Source organism: Pinus tabuliformis, chromosome 4_1, assembly GCF_031772625.1.
Source record: "Pinus tabuliformis cultivar Carrire ecotype Pingquan chromosome 4_1, CPIR1, whole genome shotgun sequence".
Taxonomy (NCBI): domain Eukaryota; kingdom Viridiplantae; phylum Streptophyta; class Pinopsida; order Pinales; family Pinaceae; genus Pinus; species Pinus tabuliformis.
In genome coordinates, this window is record NC_142303.1 from 977,434,864 (window position 1) to 977,457,973 (window position 23,110).

General features: G+C 36.0%; 1 protein-coding gene across 4 annotated transcripts; it reads left to right on the forward strand.

Annotated features, from left to right (window-relative positions):
* The first annotated feature begins 5,996 nt into the window (after positions 1 to 5,996).
* Positions 5,997 to 16,115, forward strand: LOC149179399 (uncharacterized). Of its 4 annotated transcripts, none has more exons than XM_089420644.1 (5): positions 6,028 to 6,273; positions 6,364 to 6,564; positions 15,297 to 15,383; positions 15,477 to 15,569; positions 15,742 to 16,097. In XM_089420644.1, exons 2-5 carry the CDS (start codon positions 6,448 to 6,450, stop codon positions 15,937 to 15,939), a joined length of 495 nt encoding a protein of 164 aa, XP_089276770.1. In that variant the 5' UTR covers positions 6,028 to 6,273; positions 6,364 to 6,447; the 3' UTR covers positions 15,940 to 16,097. The 4 variants fall into 4 exon arrangements, with proteins under 4 accessions (XP_089276771.1, XP_089276770.1, XP_089276769.1 ...); XM_089420643.1 differs by having other exon boundaries at positions 6,028 to 6,194; XM_089420645.1 differs by lacking the exon at positions 15,297 to 15,383 and having other exon boundaries at positions 5,997 to 6,194; positions 15,742 to 16,115.
* The last annotated feature ends 6,995 nt before the right edge of the window (positions 16,116 to 23,110 follow it).

Consider the following 23,110-nt stretch of genomic DNA (forward strand, 5'->3'; position numbering starts at 1 on the left):
CACTCTCACCAATACAAGGCTTTAGACCACTAATGCTCAATAATTTATAGATTCAGTAGATAGATGGAGAACACTGACTGTACCAGCAAATTGCATACATAAACATAAATGAATCACTACAACAAAACCAGCGATTAGCGTCCCTTTTTACTTTTTTTTTTGCATCTAGAGCCCATTTTTGGTGCTATTTGCATCCATTTATCAAATATGGTGCAAAACTTGACACAAAATTTGCATCAAGTTTTGCAACAAATCTTACACCAAGTTTAGCACCAGGTATTGCAATAGGTTTTGCACCACGTTTTGCACCAAATTTTATGCCAAGTTTTGTGTCATCCTTTACACCAGGTTTTGCATCAAGTTTGGCACCTAATTTTGTTTGACATACTTTTGCATCCTCATTTGCATCCACTTTTTGCACCTACACTTGCATCAACTTTTGCATCCTTTTTTGCATCCTTTTTTAAATCATTTTTTGCATCCATTTTTTCATCCATTTGTGCATCCCTTTTGCGCCAAGTTTTACATCGAGTTTTGTGTCTAGTTTTGCATATAATTTTGCATCTACTTTTGTTGCATCCACTTTTCCATCTTGTTTGGCATCCATATTTACATCCTCTTTTGCATCTATTATTGTACCCACTATTGCATCTAATATTTTTGTGCCACAATTAGCGCCTAGTTTGGCACCTCCTTTTGCACCCACTTTTGATTATAATTTTGCATCCATGTTTGCATCCTCATTTGCGTCTAGGTTTTCATCAACTACTACATCTATTTTTGCATCCCTTTTTGTATCCAATTTTGGACCAGGATTTGCATCGGGTTTTGTGTCTCGTTTTGCATCTACTTTTGCATCGACTTCTATTGCATCCACTTTTGCACACAATTTTGCATCCACTGTTGCACCCATTTTAAATTTCACTTTTTGCATCCCTTTTTACATCTTCATTTGCATCATACTTTGATTCTTTTTTTGCATCTATCATTACATCCACTTTTGTTATGCCACAATTTGCACCATGTTCTGCACTCACTGTTGTATCCACGTTTGCTTCCAATTTTGCATCCATGTTCACATCCTCTTTTGCATCAAATATTGCATCTATTTTTGCATCCACTTTTGTGTCAGGTTTATGCATCTCATTTTGTATCTACTTTTGCATCTACTTGCATTGTATCCATTTTTTGCATCCAATTTTGTTTTGCCTGTTGCATCAATGTTTGCTTCCACTTTTACATCCATTTTGCATCTTATTTTGCATATTTTTTGTCTATTGTTACATCCACTTTTGTTGCACCATATCTTGCGCTTACCATTGCAACCACATTTTCTTCCACGTTTGCATCCCCTATTGCATCCACTTTTGTTTCATCCATTTTTGCATCTGCTTTTGTGTCCGTTGTTGCATCCACATTTGTTTCACCACAATTTGTGCCAAGTTTTACACCTACCATTGGACCCATGTTTGCTTCCACTTTTGCCTTCATGTTTGCATCCAAGTTTGCATTGACAACTGCATCTACTTTTGCATCCACTTTTGTGTCAGGTTTTTCATGTTGTTGTGCATCTACTTATGTTGTATCCACTTTTCATCCACTTTTACTTCTATTGTTGCCCCCATTTCTATGTTCGCTTTTGCATCCCTTTTCCAACACTCATCATATTTTCTGCATTGATGATATTCCTTATGGCATTGACAATTATGAACAATTGATGACAATGTCAATAATATTGACAATGATGAAAATGAAGATGATGGCGATGACATGAATTGTGATTATGATGATAAAGACGATAGTGGTTACAATGACAATGATGATGATGGCAATGATTATGATGATGACGATGCTAATGACGTTGGCGAATCTTCCCAATCTTAGATGTTGTCATTGTCATAATCATAAGCATTATCTTTGGTGTCATCATCATCATTTTCATCTAGGTCATCATCAAAAACTATAATGGCATGAATGATGATGATGATTACAACAATGTCGATAGAAATTACATTAATGATGATGATGGGGATGATAAAAATGACAATGATGATGATAATGGTGGTGATGATGATCATCATCGATCATCTCTCAAAAATAGAGTTGTTATTTCTCTTACGTATATCAATGTGTCCTAAACAACCCTTTTCTAGCACTGATCACATTTTTTGGGTTGATGATATTTCTTACAACATCTACAATTATGAACAATTGCAAACAATGTCCATAATGATGATGATGATGGCATGAATGGTGATTATGATGATAATGTAATGATGGCAATAACAATGACAAGGATGTGATGATGATGACAATGATTATGATAATGAGAATGACCTTACAATCTTATGGATTCGTGAACAATTACTAGTTTCAATACCATCTTCTGGATACGTATTACTATCATACTTTTTAGATTTTCTGTCTCTCTTGAGGTATCTTACTATAATGGTGTTGTCAACACTAGAAAGATATCTTGTTGTAATGGTGGTTCTAATGTTAGCACTAGCAAAGTTTTTGTTAAATTTTGGTTAAAAAAAACCGATTTATGCAATTATTTTGACAATCTATGTAAAAAAGTAAATAACATCCAATTATTTTGACTGTAGTCCCATTGATTATCATGAATTCACCAGTCTGAAGACCATCTTCTACATACATATTATTATTAAACTTTTTGCATTATATCCCTCTTATATCTTGTTGTAATGGCAGTATTAGCACTAGAAAAATATCTTGTTGTAATGGTGATGTTAGTATTAGCACCAAAAAAATCACTAAATTTTGGTAAAAAAAAGTTAATCATTTATTTATTTTTAATTTGGGAAATTTTTGTTTTTATATTTTTTGTTTTTAATTCTATTTTTATGCAGTAATATTTTTTTTGGTTGAATTTTGGTAGTAACTAGTTTTTGGTCTAATCATATGTATTAACCATGTTCTTTATGCTACAAGTCTAATTATTGGGACAAAATTGCTCTTTCAAATAAGTTGCAAAAAGCATATAAATGGAAGAATAGCGATGACAACTATTTTCATTGTCCAACTGTTCAGTATATCATGTATGAAAATATTCAACATTTTTATAAACAATGGATTAGAGGTGAGTCTGTAATTGTACATAATGTTTGGATGATACATAAAAATAAAGTTTGTTTCATTGATGTGGTTAGGATCTACTTTGGATACGAAACCCTAGGTTTGGAAGTATGCAAATAATGAATTTGGTTTACCTTTGATAACAAATGAAATTTTATTTCTTTTTCCTCGTAAAACCAAGGAAGATATGGCAATAATTCTCGTTAGAAAACTACTTCTTGTTGAAGGTTTATAATTGGTTGCAAAAGTTCAACAACTGGGTATAGAAGTTTTTAGTTGCTATTAGGGAAACAATGTGATTATAGGTTTTAGCAGACATAGATCATTCTTGGTATTTGATTCACTTTGAGAATATAAGTACACCAAAGTGGATTAGGTTATGAGTGGATTGGCAAAGCAACCCTTATTTGTTCCTTTTAGTTTTTGAGATATCTCAAGTTCAACTAGTGCTAGTAAATGGTTTCAAAGATGTTTGCTAGGGTTTTTCAACAAGGTCACTAGGTCCCAATGTAACATAGATACTTCATATTTGTTGAAAAGTAAAACCCCCACATAGCACTGAATAGATCATTAATGACTACCTAGAGAACTTAGACTAAATTAATCGTGGAAGTAAAAATTACAACCAAATTAATCATGAAAGTAAGAACTACAATTGAAAAAAACACACTTGGTAATATACTAGAATTCATCCTCGCCAAATCCAAAGTTGATGAATAATATGTTAAATCTTTAATGAAACTCATGAAAAATAATAAGCATGTTATCGATATAAGAGTGCATGAACTTGCTTAATGTATATTTGTTAATTGGAGATGATGAATATCTAAATAAAGTTGATGAATAATATGTTAAATATTTGATGAAACTCATGAAAGATAATAAGCATGTTTATCCATATAGGAGTGCACAAACTTTCTTAATGTGTAGTTTACGAGAAATTTTTCTAGCGTAAATCACAAGATATATCATTTGTTTAGGCGTTTCGAACCAACCGGTGTGGTTCATCGTCAGGACAAGTTGAAGAATCAGATCCAACTTTGCATGTTAAATAGTTTGAGCAGAGGGGATATTTGCACCTTAGCCTTAACAACCCTTGCCCAAGATGAATCTATTTAGTGGACTAGCTTGGATATGTTAGGTCTTGGATTTCCAGAGTACCCAATCAATGCTTAACTCCCTAGTCCTAGCCAAATTCACTCCTATTGAAGAGACAACTTGAACAATCTTGCTAATAAGATTAACAAGTTCGTTCCTTTTGATTGATTTACAACAAACCTTAATGCCTCTCTTTTCTTATCCTCCTCTTCCATTCTCCAACAAAAACTTATTAATCTTATATCATAAACACTTTATATAGGTAAGCATTGTAATCATTTTCCTCAACTCACACGGTACCTTTACACCTCAACCCATATAAGTGGACCTAAGTCCATGGCACAACCCATCACACTCTAAGATGGTTCTAATTGTCTCCTCAAAACTAGGACATAACACACCTTAAATTCCAAATGGTTAAGTCATCCCAAATTTGTGGGATTTTTTCCTTCATGGAACGCATTCTAGCTAGTGTTGATCAAACACAATGCACTAACACCACTAACACACACTAAAAGTTCTAGATACCCTTACGCTGTGGCACGCACCCAAGCACTTCGACTGCACCTCCATAAAATGCACCTTCAACTTTGGATGTCCCAAAATAGTAATATCCTAACCCAATATGGCCTACTTGTTAGATTTGTGTAGTTCCCTCCTTATCAGATCCTTGCACCTCCTTGCACTCCATGGTAAATCTACTCTAATGGTCACCTTCCAAGTTCCAACACTTCCTTTCACATCATGACATAACCACCGATATACATTACAACAACCTTCAACTTCTTTAGTGGGTTGCACATCTATTTCACATTTCTTCTCCATCTTACAAAGTGGTAGTGCCAAGGAGAGAGTATCAAGTTGAATCAAGGATTGCTCACTTAGTACCACTACTAAGTTGCCTTCGTGCAACTTGTCAAATCCCTTAATTTTGTTTCACAACTTCTCATAGGGCTTAACTTGCTTGTATACACTTCTAAGTGAGACTACAATCCCCCAACCTCTCCTCTGCAACCCTTGTTAGAGTCTTCTTAGACGTGCAATCATGCCTCAAGCTGAATATAACACTAGCATCCCAAATGTGCATGCTCATTCCATCTTTTAATGCTTCGCTGAAACCACATTATGACACTGCTTAAAATGAAATGTTTACATCTTAAGACAATGTACCTACTTTGCTTATGACAATCTAAACTATGCAAGTGGCTAAGAGAGGACTATATTTTCCTAGGATGAAAATATAGGGTCTTACAACCCCATTCACACAATAATTTTAATATATTTCACCCGAAAAAAGATACATACCCTACTCCTTTCAAATTTCTCATATAATTTTAAGAAATTAACACTTGTTATTAACTATTAAATAGACTTACTATATATTCTCCTTTGTTTGCACCCACCTTATATGTAAAAACATATAAATATTTTCAATACAACCAAATTAAAATCATATTTTTCCATATAAAAATTATTAAATTGAAATTAAAAAAAATTACACCTAATAAACTTAAACAACAACCATAAAATTATATTATTATTATTATAAATATTTTCTAACCTAACCAATAACCAAAAACATTATATAGTTACTTCTTTAGTGATGTGAAAATAAAAAAAATGTATTTATTGTTTTAATAACACCTAATAAACTTAAACAACAACCATAAAATTATATTATTATAAATATTTTTCAACCTAACCAAGAACCAAAAACATTATATAGCTACTTAACTAGTGATGTGAAAATAAAAAAATGTATTTACTGTTTTTCACTATGAAATTAGCATTTTTGAAAAAAGGTAAAGCTTTACTTTTCTTTACAAAACCCCTCCCAACCCAAACTTCGTTTACGTTCTAGAACAAGAAGGAGGATCTGTTCGCTTTTCGCAGGGCGGGAGCGAAAACAAGATTGCAGAGATTTGCGAATTAGGGTTTCACCAGTAGCAGACACTCGAACCCCACGATCGGTTCTTCAGTCCATTGACGGCGCCAAGGTATGTTCCATTTTTAACTTCAATGGATTTCCACCCGCACATTCAGTCTTCCACACAGAGAGGAGTACACGCATTTCAGGTTTCTGGTTCAAAATCCAGTGTGTTTTTAGCAGCCACTCTTGTATGTTTAGGTTTTAATCTCTGTGCTGCAATCTGTTACTGTTTGCAGGGATGGCGCTGGCATTTGATGAGTACGGGAGGCCATTTATCATAATAAAGGAGCAAGAGCAGAAGACCCGAATCAGAGGCTTAGATGCTCAGAAGGCCAACATTGCGGCCGCCAGGTCTGTTGCGAGAATCCTCCGCACCTCACTCGGCCCCAAGGGAATGGACAAGATGCTCCAGAGCCCCGACGGCGATGTCACCATCAGTAAGCTTCTCTTCCATTTATTGAATCTCTATTTCTGAGTCGGTAAAACCCCTTAAAAATCTAAAAATCTGAAACTAAGTAGAATTTATTTTAAAAAACTTATGATTCGTAAGTAGCAGTTACTTTAAAAAATTTATAGGTTTTCCGAAAGGAGTGAAATAAGCAAATACTCTGCGATCTGCTTACTCTTCCTCACAAACTGTGAGGCCCGCCGAGCTAGATGCTCTACATACGACGCTGACTGCCTACGAAAGCTCCCGAATGGGTGAATGCGTTGAGATGTCACTAACATTGAGAGATAGACACTTTCCAGGGATCTACTTGGCGTAGAGGTACTTTTGGCGGGCTTTTCACTAACCAAGAAACTTCGTTTACAAATTATTTTGCTCAAAATAACACCAATTGCTCGACAACAGAAGGTTCATAAAGAAATGGAAATAATAATTTTAAGAAGAATTTCGGAATAAAGAAATAAATTATATAAATGTCCACAAATGATGAAAGGACATTAGGTTAATGGGACTAAAACTATATATTGATGCTGGAGTGCTTAAAGGTATTTGCTGAAAAGGAGAGACTACAAATAAGATTTCAGATTTAACAGAATGACGAATGATAAAATAACAAAGGGGTGATTATCTCAATTGTTTGTAGCCAATGTTGTTGAGCATCTGGCTGGTTCTGGTTACATGTTAGTAGGTAACCAGTTTAAATCCCCCAGATTTAGGTGCACTAGTCTATGTCAACAGTTTTACGAAGAATGCCATTCACAAATATGGAGAAGCATCTCTTGGATTTCCTTATCAGATTTTCAAGGGTTAGAATAACAGATAAACCTGATACAATGAAGACGAGCATCTGGCTGGTTCTGGTTACGTGTTAGTAGGTAACCAGTTTAAATCCCCCAGATTTAGGTGCACTAGTCTATGTCAACAGTTTTACGAAGAATGCCATTCACAAATATGGAGAAGCATCTCTTGGATTTCCTTATCAGATTTTCAAGGGTTATAATAACAGATAAACTTGATACAATGAAGACGAGACTAATAGCAGAAGCCTAGAAAATAAATAAGTCCTAATTTATCTAAGCGTCAAAGGAGAGGTATGCAGGGCCATAAACCAGGCTGGATTCTATCTTGGCAAACTTTATTGAAGCTCATCGGACTGCAAAGTTTGACGGGTTACGTGTGGAAGGGAGAACCCTGGTGATGGGTGTCTGTCTAGTGTCTACAAGATATAAGCTGAGAATTATAGCTTTTGTAAGATAGCATACCTAGATGGCCTTGTGGATTATCTGGATGATCTCAACTGTGCTTGGTAAGGGTGCTTCTGAATCACTGATCGTCTGTTATTTTTGCTCATGACTAGTGCATCTACCGGGTCATCGATGCTTCATCCAGCTGAAAAAATGATGCAATCAATCTAGTGGATCTGGGTCTGGAGGACTCATGCATGTCCTGCTCTTAGAGTATTTTGTTCGCTTTACTTTGTTCTTGAATAATGAACTCTGCTTTCACTGTTGTGGGGAGATTCCGGTCTTAATGGATTTTTTGTTGTCATTTCAAAAATTGTAGTGGAGATAGTGGATAAAAGCCATGCACTGCAACAATGCTCCCAGCCAGATAATTTCATTAAATTTTGGAATCTAATAAGAAAAATTGAAATCGAGTAATAGTTTGTGTGGGAAGCAAAGAAAGTGAGAAAAAAAATCTCTTAGCTTTGAGCTTCATTTATGTGTACTTTGTATAACGGCTACTTGGTTAACTTAGTAGGTCAGTCTTTATTATCTAAAATATGCATATTGAAGATTGGATATCACGACAGTTTCTCCCTCTCATCGCCATTGTCAATATGGTCGTCAGTGAGCATCTCTACATGAACAGAGGATCTATTTGTCCTTTTAATGTTAACAAATTTATAATTAATTATATAATAAATATTTTGATGTACATGTACATGAGGACTGATTGGCGCCGTGAGAAAATCCAGGCAAGGGTAGGGGGTTCAAGAATTTTAAGGAAGGTTGCCTCTTGTTCATAATTGTTGTGACAATTTTTCTGATTACTGGAGGTTCAAGAATTTCAAGGAAGGTTGCCTCTTGTTCATAATTGTTGTGACAATTTATCTGATTACCTTGACCTCCCTGATTTCAGCATACGTGTAACTAGGAATGGCTATAAACCATAGTAGCAAAATTTGAATCCGAATATGTATTCAAATACAACTCAGTATGGAAAATACCTAATAAAGAAATGCAGCATGGTTCCAATATGGAAATCTATATTTCTCAGTATGAAAATAAGCGTTTTGTTCCATATTTTAGAAGAATTTCATCCTCAGAACACACTAAAACCAGAAAAAGCAATTTATTCTTTGAAAATTTTGCAATGTAGTTTATTTTTAAGTGTTTTCTTACTGTTATTTTTATTTTTTTGAGGTTTTTGCTCTGTTTTTTTGGGGCTTATATGTTGATGGGTATCAAAGACATTATAAGGTAAGTGAACTGTTCTGTATCTGCATTGCAGTGAAAACATACTGAATTTTGTACTGTTGCTGAATTTCCATATAATAAAGAGCAATATGACCAAATCTTGCTACTATGCTATAAACTAGATTTCCAGCATTGAAATCCCCTTGTGTATTCAGCTATGGGTCCTGTGGGTCATCTCGACTCCCTCCATGATAGTCCTTAGAACATATTCAGGTTTGTATTTGTTCAATAGAAATGTAGGGAAACAAATATTCCTTTCAAAGGTGTAAGACTCTGTCACCAAGCAATATCTAATGTGCCTAAACATGGTTCTATCAACCCTATGGTTGTCTTGTGGTATTTTTTCTTGCTTCTCTGTTCTACACTACTTGGACACTCCATAACATTTTTCTACATTTTAATCATGCTATCCAGTGAGAAGATATACTTGAATTCTGAAAGGATATGTTATAATGCTGATACTACTTGTGACTGCACAGAGAGGCCCTGAGTCACTGAACAACCACCATTCTTCTGTGGAAAACTGGCTTCTGTATGAAGGGGTGTTACCTGCAACAATGCCTATGGACAATCCTGCAGAAAAATGGGCTCTGCTTGAAAGGTGTGTGATCCCTTCAACATGCCGATAGCTGATGGTTATAATTTTGAAACATAACCCAGAGGAGAAAGAAAGGAAACTTCTTCCTAATCGCGCACAGGGCAGCCCTTTCATATTGATTAAGCCAGATGCAGCTACAGTTCCATGGGAACAAGACCAAAAGCCATCATCAAAACACAGTGTTCCATGACACTAGGAAATAGACCTTGAGTCAATCTAGTAAATGCATTATCTGTAACAGTAAGAATAGATGAACCGTATTCCTCAGTAACTGCTATTCCTCACATCTAGAATTTTGCACCCCTTGGTATCGTTAGTGAGTCTTTTCCTTCTTTCCAGAATGGAATTTTGAGTGTAGGTGCTTTTGTGATTTTTTCATTGCCTTCTTGTATATTATTGGTCTCTCACGTGCATTCATGGACAGGCATAGCCCACTAGATATCTGAGAGTCTGAAACAGGCTTGACAATTCTCAAAGTTTTGTAAACTTTTCTTGTCATTTTAGTATCTAGAGTCTTGTCTGCTATGGTTTGGAACTTCTTGAAAAAAATGTTGGCATTGGGGGTACACATGCTAGTTTTACATTTTTACCCAATATGGTGGTGTGTAGGGTATCACAAGATAATGTTTTGTTGGAAACACATCAGGATGGTTTTCCTGCTATTGATGTGAATGACTACTTCTGTTAAGCATATTTTGCTCTATGCCATGTTGTAGGAGGATGCATACCTGGGATTGAGGAACACATCCTATGGTCTGAGGGATTTGTCCAAATTTTGGGGACATGTCTTCTGGCAACATATCATAGTTAAAATTAGGCTTAACAACAATAGCCATTTGTATCAACAGCAGGAAAACCATCCTATTCTATTGTCAACAAATTTTACCTCAAGATACACTTGGATTTGCCGAGTATTCATTGCAAGCAGGTTAAAGTTAAAACTAGCATTAGTACCCATTGCTAACATTTTTTTTCAAGAACCTCCATACTTTATTTGCAACTCCTATATCCAGGATTCAGGATTTGTCGGGGGGGGGGGGGGGGGAGGTACAGAAATGTCCTGAACAGCTCGAGATGCTCCTTGGCTTGCTACCTGATGTCTGCATGATGCAAAATTTAAAGTTGGGGGACATCCCATGTTATGGTCATATGCATCTAATTTGTAAATTTCATTTTCCTTCACACCATGCATCTAATTTGTATTCTGTATGAGAATTAACAAAGGAATGATGCTCTTTTTCCTCTTTTCCGCTTTCCACAATATTTGCTGTTTTTTTTGGTGAGTTTTCCATGTTCTAGATCCCACTTTGTTCCCACACACTCAAATTTTAGTTGCCTTGCTCTGCCACAATAATAATGCTTCAAATTCTTAGTTCTGGATTTGCTTATTCTTATTTTTAGATTTGCTTTAAACCAAATCTTTACCTGTAAATTGAGATGTAAACTTAGAGTTGTGTTTATAGATTCAGAAATAAAGTTGAGTTTTTGAAAAGTTCTCAAATGAGAGGCAAACGTTTTAGGCTAAGCACAACCATACCCTTTATTTTCCTCCCTTCCTATGGATTATAATTGATAATCTAATATTTTTTAACTTCATTTGATTCTCTGAAGTTGATTCCCTTCCTCCATTTTCATTAAAATCATCATGTTATAAGGCAAAAGGGCATACCTTTATATGAAATTTTGCCAGCAAAGAGACAATTAAATTTTCATGCAACTAAGCAACATTGCTTTTTAACAATACTCTTGGTTTAACATTTTTTGACAATGGTCTTGGTTTAGTACTTTCTTACGAGCAGAGCCCTCTCCATTCCTTCAAGCAAGAGTGGTCTCCTTGGAAAAACAATAAATCTGACCATTTCAATTTTTTCATAATGTAATACCTTGTACCAGATATCTTTGGTTTATGCCTTCTATAATCTTGGATACCTCATCAATTTTTCCCTTAGAGAAACACTGTTTTACAGAGTCAAAAAGTTAGTTTCACAACCTCTTCTAATTCTTTTGCCTTCTAATTGTAATGATTTTTCCACTTCACTGGTCTGAAATAGAGCAGACATTACTTCTGTGTATACTTTAACATGTACAGAGGATTTACAATCTATCACTTCTTCAAGAACTTTTTATGCCTCAATTTTTTTTCCTACCTTCCCAAGATGATGCATGCCATAGATAAAACTTGCATGACTTGGAACAACACGTTCCCTAAGCATTTTGTTCAGTATCTGGGCAGCGGCTTGAACTTTCTTTGATTTGCAGCAAGCTTTGATGAGTGAATAGTACAGAGCATATGTGGGTGAGAGACCCTTTCTAATCATTATCGCCAGTTGATTCACTGCCTCATCCACCATACCCAACTTGCATAGGCCTCCAATGAATGTCCTATAGCAAACTATATCACGATTTAAATTTTTTCATCTCCATTAGATAGTTCCTTGCATGGTCCACTCTACCAGCGTTGCACAAAGCATTGATCAATGCATTCAAATGGATTGTCCACTCCGAGAAAGGATTGTCCCTGATTTTAATATATAGTGTGACAAACCGTATGTGACACGCAGGTGGAAAACTTTTCTCGCAATTGACTAAGCGACGTCCTGCGAGCCAGACTTGAGACGGAAACCCTCGTCAGAAGTATATGCTTGGCTCTTTTCCAAACAAATGAAGAGTCAATGAGGTTTTGTGTAATCACTTCTGGTATCGTATTGGGTTATTGTTAGAAGCGATAATTGGATTCAGATTCTCATTGAGTGAGTTGTTCTGCTTTCTCAATTTGAGAGGGTTGTTTGGAGGGAAAAACGAAAGAGGACATACAAGAATAGTGAGGGGAAAGATGCAGAGGAAGAGGATTGAGAACATCGCCAGCAGGCAGGCTACATTTTCCAAACGTAGGTGGATTGCTGAAGAAAGCTTATGAGCTCTCGGTGCTCTGCACTGCAGAAGTTGAACTTGTGATTTTCTCCCCAGCAGGAAAGCTCTATGAACTGTTTTTTAGTGCAAATCCTACTATTTTGATTCTAATAATCATGGCTATGCAAACCTCATGAGATTCTTACTAATAACCCCGGTGGTGCAAGCCCTAGTAAGCTCGATGTTGAAAAACTTAGTGTAAAACCTCCAACAACAACATAATCAATACATGATGTCAAAAAAAATGGAGAAGCATCCAAGGTTCTTAAGCAATGATGTAATGAATGAGGTGGAGAAGCATCCAATGTTATTGAGCGATGGTTAGCTATACGAGGAAACATGCAATGTCATATTCCTTTCATTTTCATGGATATAACTTAATATAACTTTCTTATGTAGAAAACATGGCTTATCTTAGGCTTAACCATGCATATAAAATACCACCTATCATCTTCATTGAAAAAAGAATGGTGTCTTTGTTCATAAATATCAGTGATTAATCGTAGGAATGGCTATTATTCTCTATCAAACAAAATCAAGGACTAAGTAATGAAGATCTTGGTCGACAACAAACTTATGATTATTAACTTCACATTAAAATTCACTTCATCTCTGCCTCCTTCAAGGAAATCTTTGTTATCCATCACCATATTGATGTTGTGACTTGGTCCTTGAAAAACATTCAACATGTTTGATTCATGGAAACCTTCAAGTTAGACAGTATATGTCATGCTAACTTGCAAGAGATTGGTGTGAGGTACATTGAGGCTTGCAGGGCCTGCCCTGCAGTTTGCCCTCATGAAAGCATAGAAGTAGATTATAACCAGTTTCTTAGGAAACCATGAATCCTTTCTAGCCTTGACATCTCTGTGACCAACAAGATATACAACTCCTGATAATTCAGAACACTTCCATAGTTCCAAATGTACATCACAAGAAGGAAGTAGGTGGCAAAAACCATTTATCCAACCATTTTCCCCCACTTTCATCAAAACTGCAGAAAAATAAATTAGCTCAGTTGATCCAAATAGAACAGGAAATCCAATCGCAAGGAATATATTTTTTGCCCATATAAGAACCATGACAAGAGTCACTAGGCTTGTAGTCACCATAATCATCTCTACCTTTGCAATGCCATATGCATTTGATATCTCGACTGTGCTCTTAAAACAATCACATACCAAGACACACATTATCATTAGAACCCAGTTGATGACAAGAATGTAGATCTGACCCATGAACCATCGGGATGTGTGAATTATTTTCAATCTGGGAAAGCATCCTAGGGCCATGGACATTTTAATAGATGAAATTGTTGCTGAGATCATTGCCTGGCTTGCAATCATGGCAACAACACTAGCTATCACGAAGACTGGCCAGATAAAACCATCTGGAATTGAAGCAGAGAATACGTTCTCCACCACAGAGGGATGCTTCATAAGATATGCAACTTGATCCATGTAAGCCAATAGTAGGCATGGGAATACTACACATGTGAAGGCTATCTGGATGGATCTTACTGAGAAGTGACCCAAATCAACAAACATAGCTTCAGCTCCTATTATGCATAACACACAACCTCCTAGGGACATCCATGCTTTGATAGTGTTCCTCTTGAACAAGTAATAGATATAAACATGATTGAATGCCCTTAAAATTGTCATGTCATGTTAAATAATATTGTAAAGTAAAATAGAACCAATAGAGAAAAACCATATCATGAGTGCCAGAGAAAATGTCATGCCTACTTTGCTTGTACCAAACTGTTTTATGCTGAACAAGATCACCAGGAATATGATTGAGATAATGACCACTGTTTTCAACTTTAGTATTTTGTCAAATATTAAGAAATGCGAAACATAATATATATGTTAAAGAAGAAACATATTATATATCTTCAAGGAGAAACATATAATGGTAATGCAAAGTTTTAAAAGGTATGTGATCCTTAGGCTTATTGGAGAGTATATAAAAAATTTCACACCTTTTTATGAGATATGGGAGGAAAACATGTTAAAGATTTTTAATAAATATAAAATTTCCAAAATGATGCTAGTTACGTGTGATTCTTTTTTCATTGTTTGTGATTATGAAAAATGAAACTCAATGTTTTTTCATTAGTGCACACATATTTCATTATATAATTGCATATAGAAAAATCATTCCAGAGCCGATAACAATAAAAGTGAAGAATTTATGGTCCAACGTTATATTTAAGGGAGATGTTTGAGGATGACTTTTGAATTTTGTTTTTCATTTTAAGACATTTGGAGCAAATATTAGGAAGGAATTTGAGAAAGGATTGTCCTTGATTTTCGAAAATGGAGTTGTTCCTTTCCAACCATATGCCCCAAGTGACCATCAAAGGGAGAGCTCATATGTTTTTTGGATGTTTTCTTTATAGCCATTTTTTTACACATATCCATAGAGTCCCCATGCCATTGATGTGAATTACTTGTTCGGTTTTTTTTAACCAAAATTTTTAACCAAACAAGAAAAATTAAAAAAATGCCTCAAGATCAAAGATTGAAACAAAGACCTATTGACATACCTTTTAAAGTATGGAAAGAACTTGTAAAATCATATGAGAAGTTGGATGCACAAAGAAAAGCCGGCAATGAGAGCATTCAGGTATTGAATTTTTCATTAAACATTATTTAGAATGTATTAATACTTATAAGTATCTTAGACATGTATTTGTGTGAAAATAAATTGAATTGGTTTATGTTTAAGGACAAGGCATCCAAGGCGAGGTTAACCAAGACAAAAGTCACTCATTGTAGTGGCCAGAAAGGTTTAAAAGCACTGATAACAACCTTTGTAAGTATATTAAACATGTGATATTTTTTTAATAAATTTTGTACTAGAAGAAAGTCATTGTTATCTAATTTCTCCCTATTTACTGATTGATAGGAACTAAAATATGGAAGACCTCCAAATCATTTGGAAAAGGAGGTGCTGCAGCAAAAGAGATGGGTTGAATTTGTTGTTTGGATGGACTCTATGGTATGTAATCTTAGTTGGATTTCCAATATACTTTTAAACCATATTTTCATTTTATTTTTTAGTACTATTAGATATTATATCTTACCTCATTTTATGGTTAACATTGTATAACAAAAACATGCATTGTGTTATGTAATTAATACTAACATGTAATATTGATTTTTTTTGTCAGAATGCTATAGGTAATGATTGCCAAGACGATGATCCAAATTATGTTCAACATATATTAGGAGATGATGAGGATGAGGATGAGGATGATGGTGGTGAAGGAGGAGATGATGATGATAGTTGCGGTGTTGGTGATGATGTGGATCAGAGTAATGAGGATGGTCAAGATGATCATGAGGATGATCTTGGTGGTGGTAGCTAGGCATGCACATGCATTGTTTTTTATGAAGAAATTATTGTGTAGAATGACATTGTTATGTTTAGATGGGTGTTGTGAATTTACCCTATATCAATGAGACATTTTGATTTTGTAATCATACGATGAGTTTGATTTATGTATGTTGTTAATTTATCGTAGAATAACGATATTCATGAAATATTTTGATTTGTTAATCATATTTGAATTTTACTTGTTTTGATTAAAAATAATACTGATTTTATTAGTATTATGTTGCTATTTTATACATGTTTTGAAAATTGTTAATGACACATTGTTATTTTTTTGGATGGATGTTGTCATTTTCTCTTAAATTTCTTTACAAATGATTTTGAATTGTGATATCTGCTTTAATGATATTTAGAAACTATCATATATTTCACTATGAATCTATAAAGGGGGTCATATATGTAAAGAAAAATATACTTTATATAAGAAGTCAAATGCGGATGTAACCATGGATGCAAAATTGAAAGTAAAATTGGATGTTAAACTAGGAATTAATACAAAATGCAAACAATTGACATACAAAGTGTTTTAAATTAGAAGTGAAAAATTGTGCAATAGTTGACACAAAGAAGGGAACAAAACATGGCATACAAAAGGATATCAAATTGGGCAAAAACAAGGACACATAAATGGGCACCAAATTAGATGCAAAAAAAGACAACAACTAGATGTAAAATAAGATGCAAAGTTGAGCGTTAAAAAGAAGCAAAAAACGTTATAAATTAATATGCCAAATGATGATGCAAATAATGGTGTAAATTTGGGATGCAAACTTGGGTGCAAAAAAGGCAAAAAAAAAAGATGTAAGAAAAGACAAAACAAGATGCAAAATGGGGCTGAAAAAAGGTGAAACCAAGGATGCCATATTGGATGTAAAAAATGATTCCTAATCACATGCAAATTTAGGCTCGAACTCAGACACAAAATTATATGCAAATGTGGACACAAAATGAGGCAAAAAAAGATGCAAATTTGGATGGTGAAAACGATGTAAAACTAGACACAAAAAAAATGCAAAATTGGATGAAAAAGTCGGTGTAAATAATGGTGCAACATTGGACACAAGTAGACACAAAAAAATGGTGCAAAAAGGGGCATAAAATAGCTTAAAATTGGATGCAAAACTTGGTGCAAAAACAAATACAAAAGTAGACGTAAAAAATGGTTCTAAATTGAATGTACCATTAGACACAAAATAAGATGCAAGGTGGACACAACACATGACTCAACATAAGATGCAAATATAAATGCAAATTTGGATGCTCAAAATGATGTAACATTAGATGCAAGAGATGGTGTTAAAAATGATGCAAAATTGGATGAAACAAATGACGCAAAATATGGTGCAAAATGAGATGGGAAAAATGGAGACAAATCAAACGTAAATGTGGATGTAAAAAATGGTCCAAAAAAAGATGAAAAAATGGGCACAAAAATGGATGCAAAATTTGGTGCTAAATCAAATTCAACACATGGTGCAAAGATAGGCACCAAAGCTGGTGCAAAAATAGAAGCAAAAACTAGTGTAAGACTAGATACAAAACCTGGCGTAAGACTAGATGCAAAAACTGACACAAAATGGATGCATAAAAAGACGTTAAATTGGATTCAAAATACAGTGTAAACTTGATACAAATGATGGTGCAAAAATGGAAGCAAAGAATGACACAAAATAGGAAGCAAAAGAGAATGAAAAATAGATGCAAAAAATGACACAAAACTAGAAGCAAAACTTGTCATAAAATAAGATGCAAATCTTGGTTCAAAATTTGACGCAAAAAATGATGCAAAATCTAGCGTGAAAAAGGATGCAAAATCAGGTGCAAAAAAGGACGCTTTAAAAATTGTACAATAGAGCCAGATTTAGCGCCAGGTTGCTCATCACAATTACAAAAAAAATGCACTAAAATCTGGCGCAAATCGCTGGTTTTGTTGTAGTGAATAGCTAGCTATAGGCAGTAAAAGAGAATACCGACTGTACTGGTAGATGCATATATGACCACGCATGGATGGCTAGCTACAGGCAACAAAGAAGCTTGCAGATATAATATATCAAAGCAGAGATAAGATGACAGTTATCTGGCCTTAGACACAAAGAAAACATGAACAAACTGTTCAAGTGCAAGCATAGAACAACAAAGAGAATGGACATTGAACATATAATGGCAAAAGAAGCTTATATTGCTAGAATGAAGATGAGAAGCTTGAATGAGCAGAGGAGGAATAATCTCCAAAAGTTGAACCCTTATTACATCTTACGAACAACTATTTATAGCATGTTTACAATGCTCCTGAGCTCTAAGAGGCTTGGAGTCTTAATCTGTCTGATATGCATTGCTAACTGATTTGATGCCCTTTAGGCAAGCATGGGAGCAGAGTTTTCTGCTTCTGACAACAGAGTAACTGCTTTCAGATATTTTTGGTGGCTTGTTGCACTGTCTGGGAGTTTTCCTGTGCCAGAGATACTCCATAATGTTTGTTGGTGTGGTTGTTGCACTATTTGAGCTCCCTGATCTTTCTGTTTCGGGCTGCAGCATGCTGTGGCCCTTCCAATGATTTAACAATGCATGCTTCTGTTATGGCAGAACAACGCTACCCCTGTGGTGGACCTCTATTGAAAACAATGTATATTTCTGTTTTAAATAGAAAACACAACCATCACTGCTAAATCCCGCCTTCTCTATCCTTTCGGACTTCAAAGGTCTTCAAAAATGGTTTATTCTTCTCTCAGGTCTGCCCTAGTCGCCATCGCAATTCGCAAAAGCCTGCATCCTGTGTGTTTTCCTTGTATTTGGAAATCCACCAAAAACACTGAAAAACATATGAAATCAGCTTTGGCGGACCTGAAACAGTATATATTTGAACTCTGAAACCCATCGGGTCTGGACTTCATCGCTATCGGCGCTGCCAAGGTTCCTGTGTATTTCATTAAATAACAAAATATATGAAAAATGCATTAAAAATGGCCAAGCCGTGGATTTCAAATATTATAGAATATCATTCCCGAACCCTTTTGGGTCTGGACTTCATCGCTATCGGCACTACCAAGGTTCCTTTGTATTTCGTTTAAACAACGAAATACATTAAAATACATTAAAAGTAGGCCTTCACGCGGACTTCAAAATTTATCAACTGTCGCATATAATTCCGTCGGGTCCAGCCCATCGGGTCGCACATATGCCTGTGCCTAGGCCCCACCCCATGGTATAGTGCTGATGCGATAAATCACAATTGCGCATCGCTCGCTCCCCGACCCTTTATATAACAAAAGATATGTCCTCCACCGATGCGACCCGCCGATCCGATCATCGACGATCGCTGATCGGTGGTGTCATGTGCCCGCCTTTAAACCTCCTCTGTGATAGCGCCGATTGTGATTAGCCGCTTAGATCTGGGCCATTGATCGGCCAGATCTAATAGTTGTTGTGCCTCGACTATTAAAGCCTCCGATATGTAGTTTTTTACTGATTTTTCAGTGTTTTGGCCTCCCGATAGTGTTTTTCCTCCCTTTTAAGGGTTTTCCTCCTGCGCTAGTTCTAATTTTTGAATGATCTTTAAGCAAATGTTGAAGATTTAAAGGGAATTTTTGGATCGCTTGGGATGATTTTAAGCGAATCTGGAAACTTTAAGAGCATACATGGATCCAATTTTTGGGCCTAGTGCCAGCGAGGCTAACACTGGCTCCTTCTGGGGATGAAATCCTCCCTGTGAGGTTTCAAGGATCACAGATCAATGCCTTTCCTGTAAAAACAAAATCAAATCTTCCTCCTAGTGTTCCATTGGGCATGGAGTCTATTTAGCATGAAATGAAAACTGAAAGAAAAACATATTTACAATATAAGGCTTTAAAGCCTTAAACGAAATAAAGTTTCAAGAACCGCCCATTTACTGGGCTACCAAAAGTACCTCCTCCTTCTAGACTGTGCAGAATGAATGTGTTGTTTTACTAAACTTGAGCGATGACAAAAGGACCTGTCCATAAGGAGTCAAACTTGCCATGATTACCTTTCTTTTCCTTAAATGCATCCCATTTAAGCACCCAATCACCAACTTGGAAATTGTCCACTTTTGCCTTCTTGTCAAAGGTTTCTTTGATTTTCTTCTGATGAGCCTTTGACTTCTCAACCAGCTGCTCTATGATCTGCTGTAGTTCAACTAGGTTATTCACCCTTCTTACCATGGAATTTTCTTCATCTTGTTCTTCTTGCAAGAATTTAGCCACAGGGAGAATCAACTAGATGGGGAAAACAACATCAACACCATAAATCAGTTTAAATGGAGGATTCCCTATGGATTTTTTTGATGGTAACTCTGTCAGCCCATAGTGCAAACTTCAACTTGGAATCCCAACTCTTTTTGTTGTCCTCTAACAGTTTTTTGCTTGCCCTTACCAGACTCTTATTAGATCATTTTGCTAGGTCATTTTCTTGAGGATAATATGAGGTAGAATGCAAGACTTGAATGCCCATGGATTCAGTCATGTCCATCAATTATTTTTCCTTGAAAGCTGTTGCAGTATCAGTGACTAGTTTGGTTGGGCAACCAAATCTAGTGAAAATATTCTCATTCAAGAACTTTATGACAACTTGATGATTGACATTCTTAGTGGGTATAGCCTCAATCCACTTGGTGAAATAATCAGTGGCTACTAAGATCCATTTGTGTTGGCCACTGGAATGTGGGTTGATCTCACCTATAAAGTCCAAGCCCCACTACTGGAAGGGACCATTGACATGTATTGGCTTCAAGGGCAGAGATTTTAGTTGCTATTGTCCTGCAAACCTCTGACACTTGTCACAAGCTTTTACAAAATAAAACACATCAGAGAACAAAGTAGGCCAATAATATCCAGCCCTCAAGATTTTGTGAGCTGTGGTTTTCCAATAATGATTCCCTCCACAGATGCTAGAATGGAACTGGTGCATGACTTCTATAGATTGTTCTTTATCTAGACACCTCAAGAGGATTCCTATTGGGTCGTTCCAGTAAAGCAGATTTTTATTAATGTAGAATTTGGTAGATCTAAGTTTAATGGCTTGAGCTTGACTTGAGCTAAGCCAGGGAGGGACTTCTAGCTTTTGCAAAAAATGAACTATGCTGTAATACCATTCACATGTGGCTAGATTTTCAGCCAAAGACTGATTCTGCTTTTGCTCTTCTACTGATCCCTTTGCCTACTCATAATCTGAATTTATACCCATGGAATTTATATCTAACAAGCTACAATTTTCTTCAACCATAAGTTTATCCAAGCCCTGGCCTTTGACAAGCTTATTGGGCTTCACCTCTATGTTAAAATCTATGAATTTTGCAATCCATTTAGCTCTCTTCCCATCAATATCTGGCTGAGTTAAGACATCCTTTACTAAGGCTGAAGGTACATATGCAACTGCTTTGGAATGTAGAATATAAATTCTGAATGCCTTTAAATATTTTATAAGAGCATAGGCTTGTTTTTCAATAAGGTCATACCTTAGTTCGGCATCCCTTAAAGTTTTGCTGAAAAAGGCCAGGGGGCTCTATGCCTTCATCATTTTTCTACAACAGAACTGCTGTAAGTGTATCATAAGAGGCAAAAGAGAAGATACAAAACTCCTTAGTGTAATTTGGGTTGATTAGAGTGGGAGCTTCCATGATGGCCTGCTTGATGGCTTCAAAAGAGCTTCTTGAAGCATCTGTCCATTTTATTTCTGCTCTTTTCTTCAACATGGAAGTGATGTGCTTTACAAGCTCTGCAAAGTTTGGAATGAACCTCCTTACAAAGTTAATCTTACCCAGGAAGGATTGAATGTCCCTTTTTGACCTTGGGATGGACAATGTCTGAATGGATTGAACCCTTGCTGGATCAATTTTTACACCTTCAGCAGAAACAATATGTCCCAGGAGTTTGCCTTCTTCTAGAGAAAACTATGACTTCTTTGGGTTCATTGAAATTCCAAACTGTCTGCACTTTAGGAAGACCTTCTTCAAATGTTGTAAATGATCTTTGTGGATGCTAGAGAAGACTGTTATGTCATCAAGATAAATAAGGACAATTTTTTCCTTCTCTCCCACAAAAGCTATGTCCATGGCCCTTTGAAAAGTAGCCCCAAGATTCATCAGTCCGAAAGGCATCTTGGAGTACATGAAAGTGCCCCAAGGAGTCGTGAAGGCGGTCTTTTCCTGATCTTCAGGATGTACATCAATTTGATTGTAACCTAAAAATCCATCTAAGAAAGACATGACTCTAGCCCTTGAAACTCTTTGCAGCAAGTGTTCCATCTTAGGCAGGGGATAATTATCTTTTTTAGAGCACTTGTTCAGATTTTTGAAGTCAACACAAAGCTTGATTTCTCCATTTTTCTTTCTTACTACCACAAGGTTGGCTATCCACTTTGAATACCTCAGGGGAACTATGATTTTGGCATCCAACAACTTCTTGATTTCTTTCTCAATCAAAGTCAACAAGAGAGGGCTGATAGGTCTTAATTTTTGCTTAAAAGGTATGGTGTTCTTTTCCAGTGGGATCTTATGTTGAATGATGTCTGCATCATAGGTTTTAAGATCGTTGTATTCCCAGGAAAAAATGTCAGTGAATTGCTTCATAAGGGTGCAATACTCGAAATTCTGGGCAGAGGACAAATGCGTGGACAAATTTATGTTTTTTGGATGGGCTGGGCTCCCTATATTATGTTTACAAACAACAGACTCATTTTCTGTTTTGGCAGGCTTATATGGCACATCGTTTTGGTCGAAAAGCTTCTCTAGAGGCACCAATCCTTTTGGTATGTGATTACTGGGTAACTGGACGATGCTTCCTCGACCGATCTCTCTTTTTAGCTTGGGTTGGCCACATTCTCCCATGGCTTCATTTTCTTGATCGATGTGCGTTTCAGAAAATTCCTCCATGACTTGCAAAAACTTGTGAATTTCCTCATCGTCTTAAAAAACCCTCCAATATTTGATATTGTCAGGCAGAGATGGTTTGTATTTTACTTGAACTTCATATGTCAATTTGGGAGGCAAAGGAGGAATAAACATGCTAGCAGAGACAACGAGGGAGTCGGCAAGCTGGTTCTTCATTCTTGGAATATAAGAAATGCTAAAATCATTAAAACAATACTTGAGCCTCGATACCTCATCTCTGTATGCCTTCAACCTTGGATGC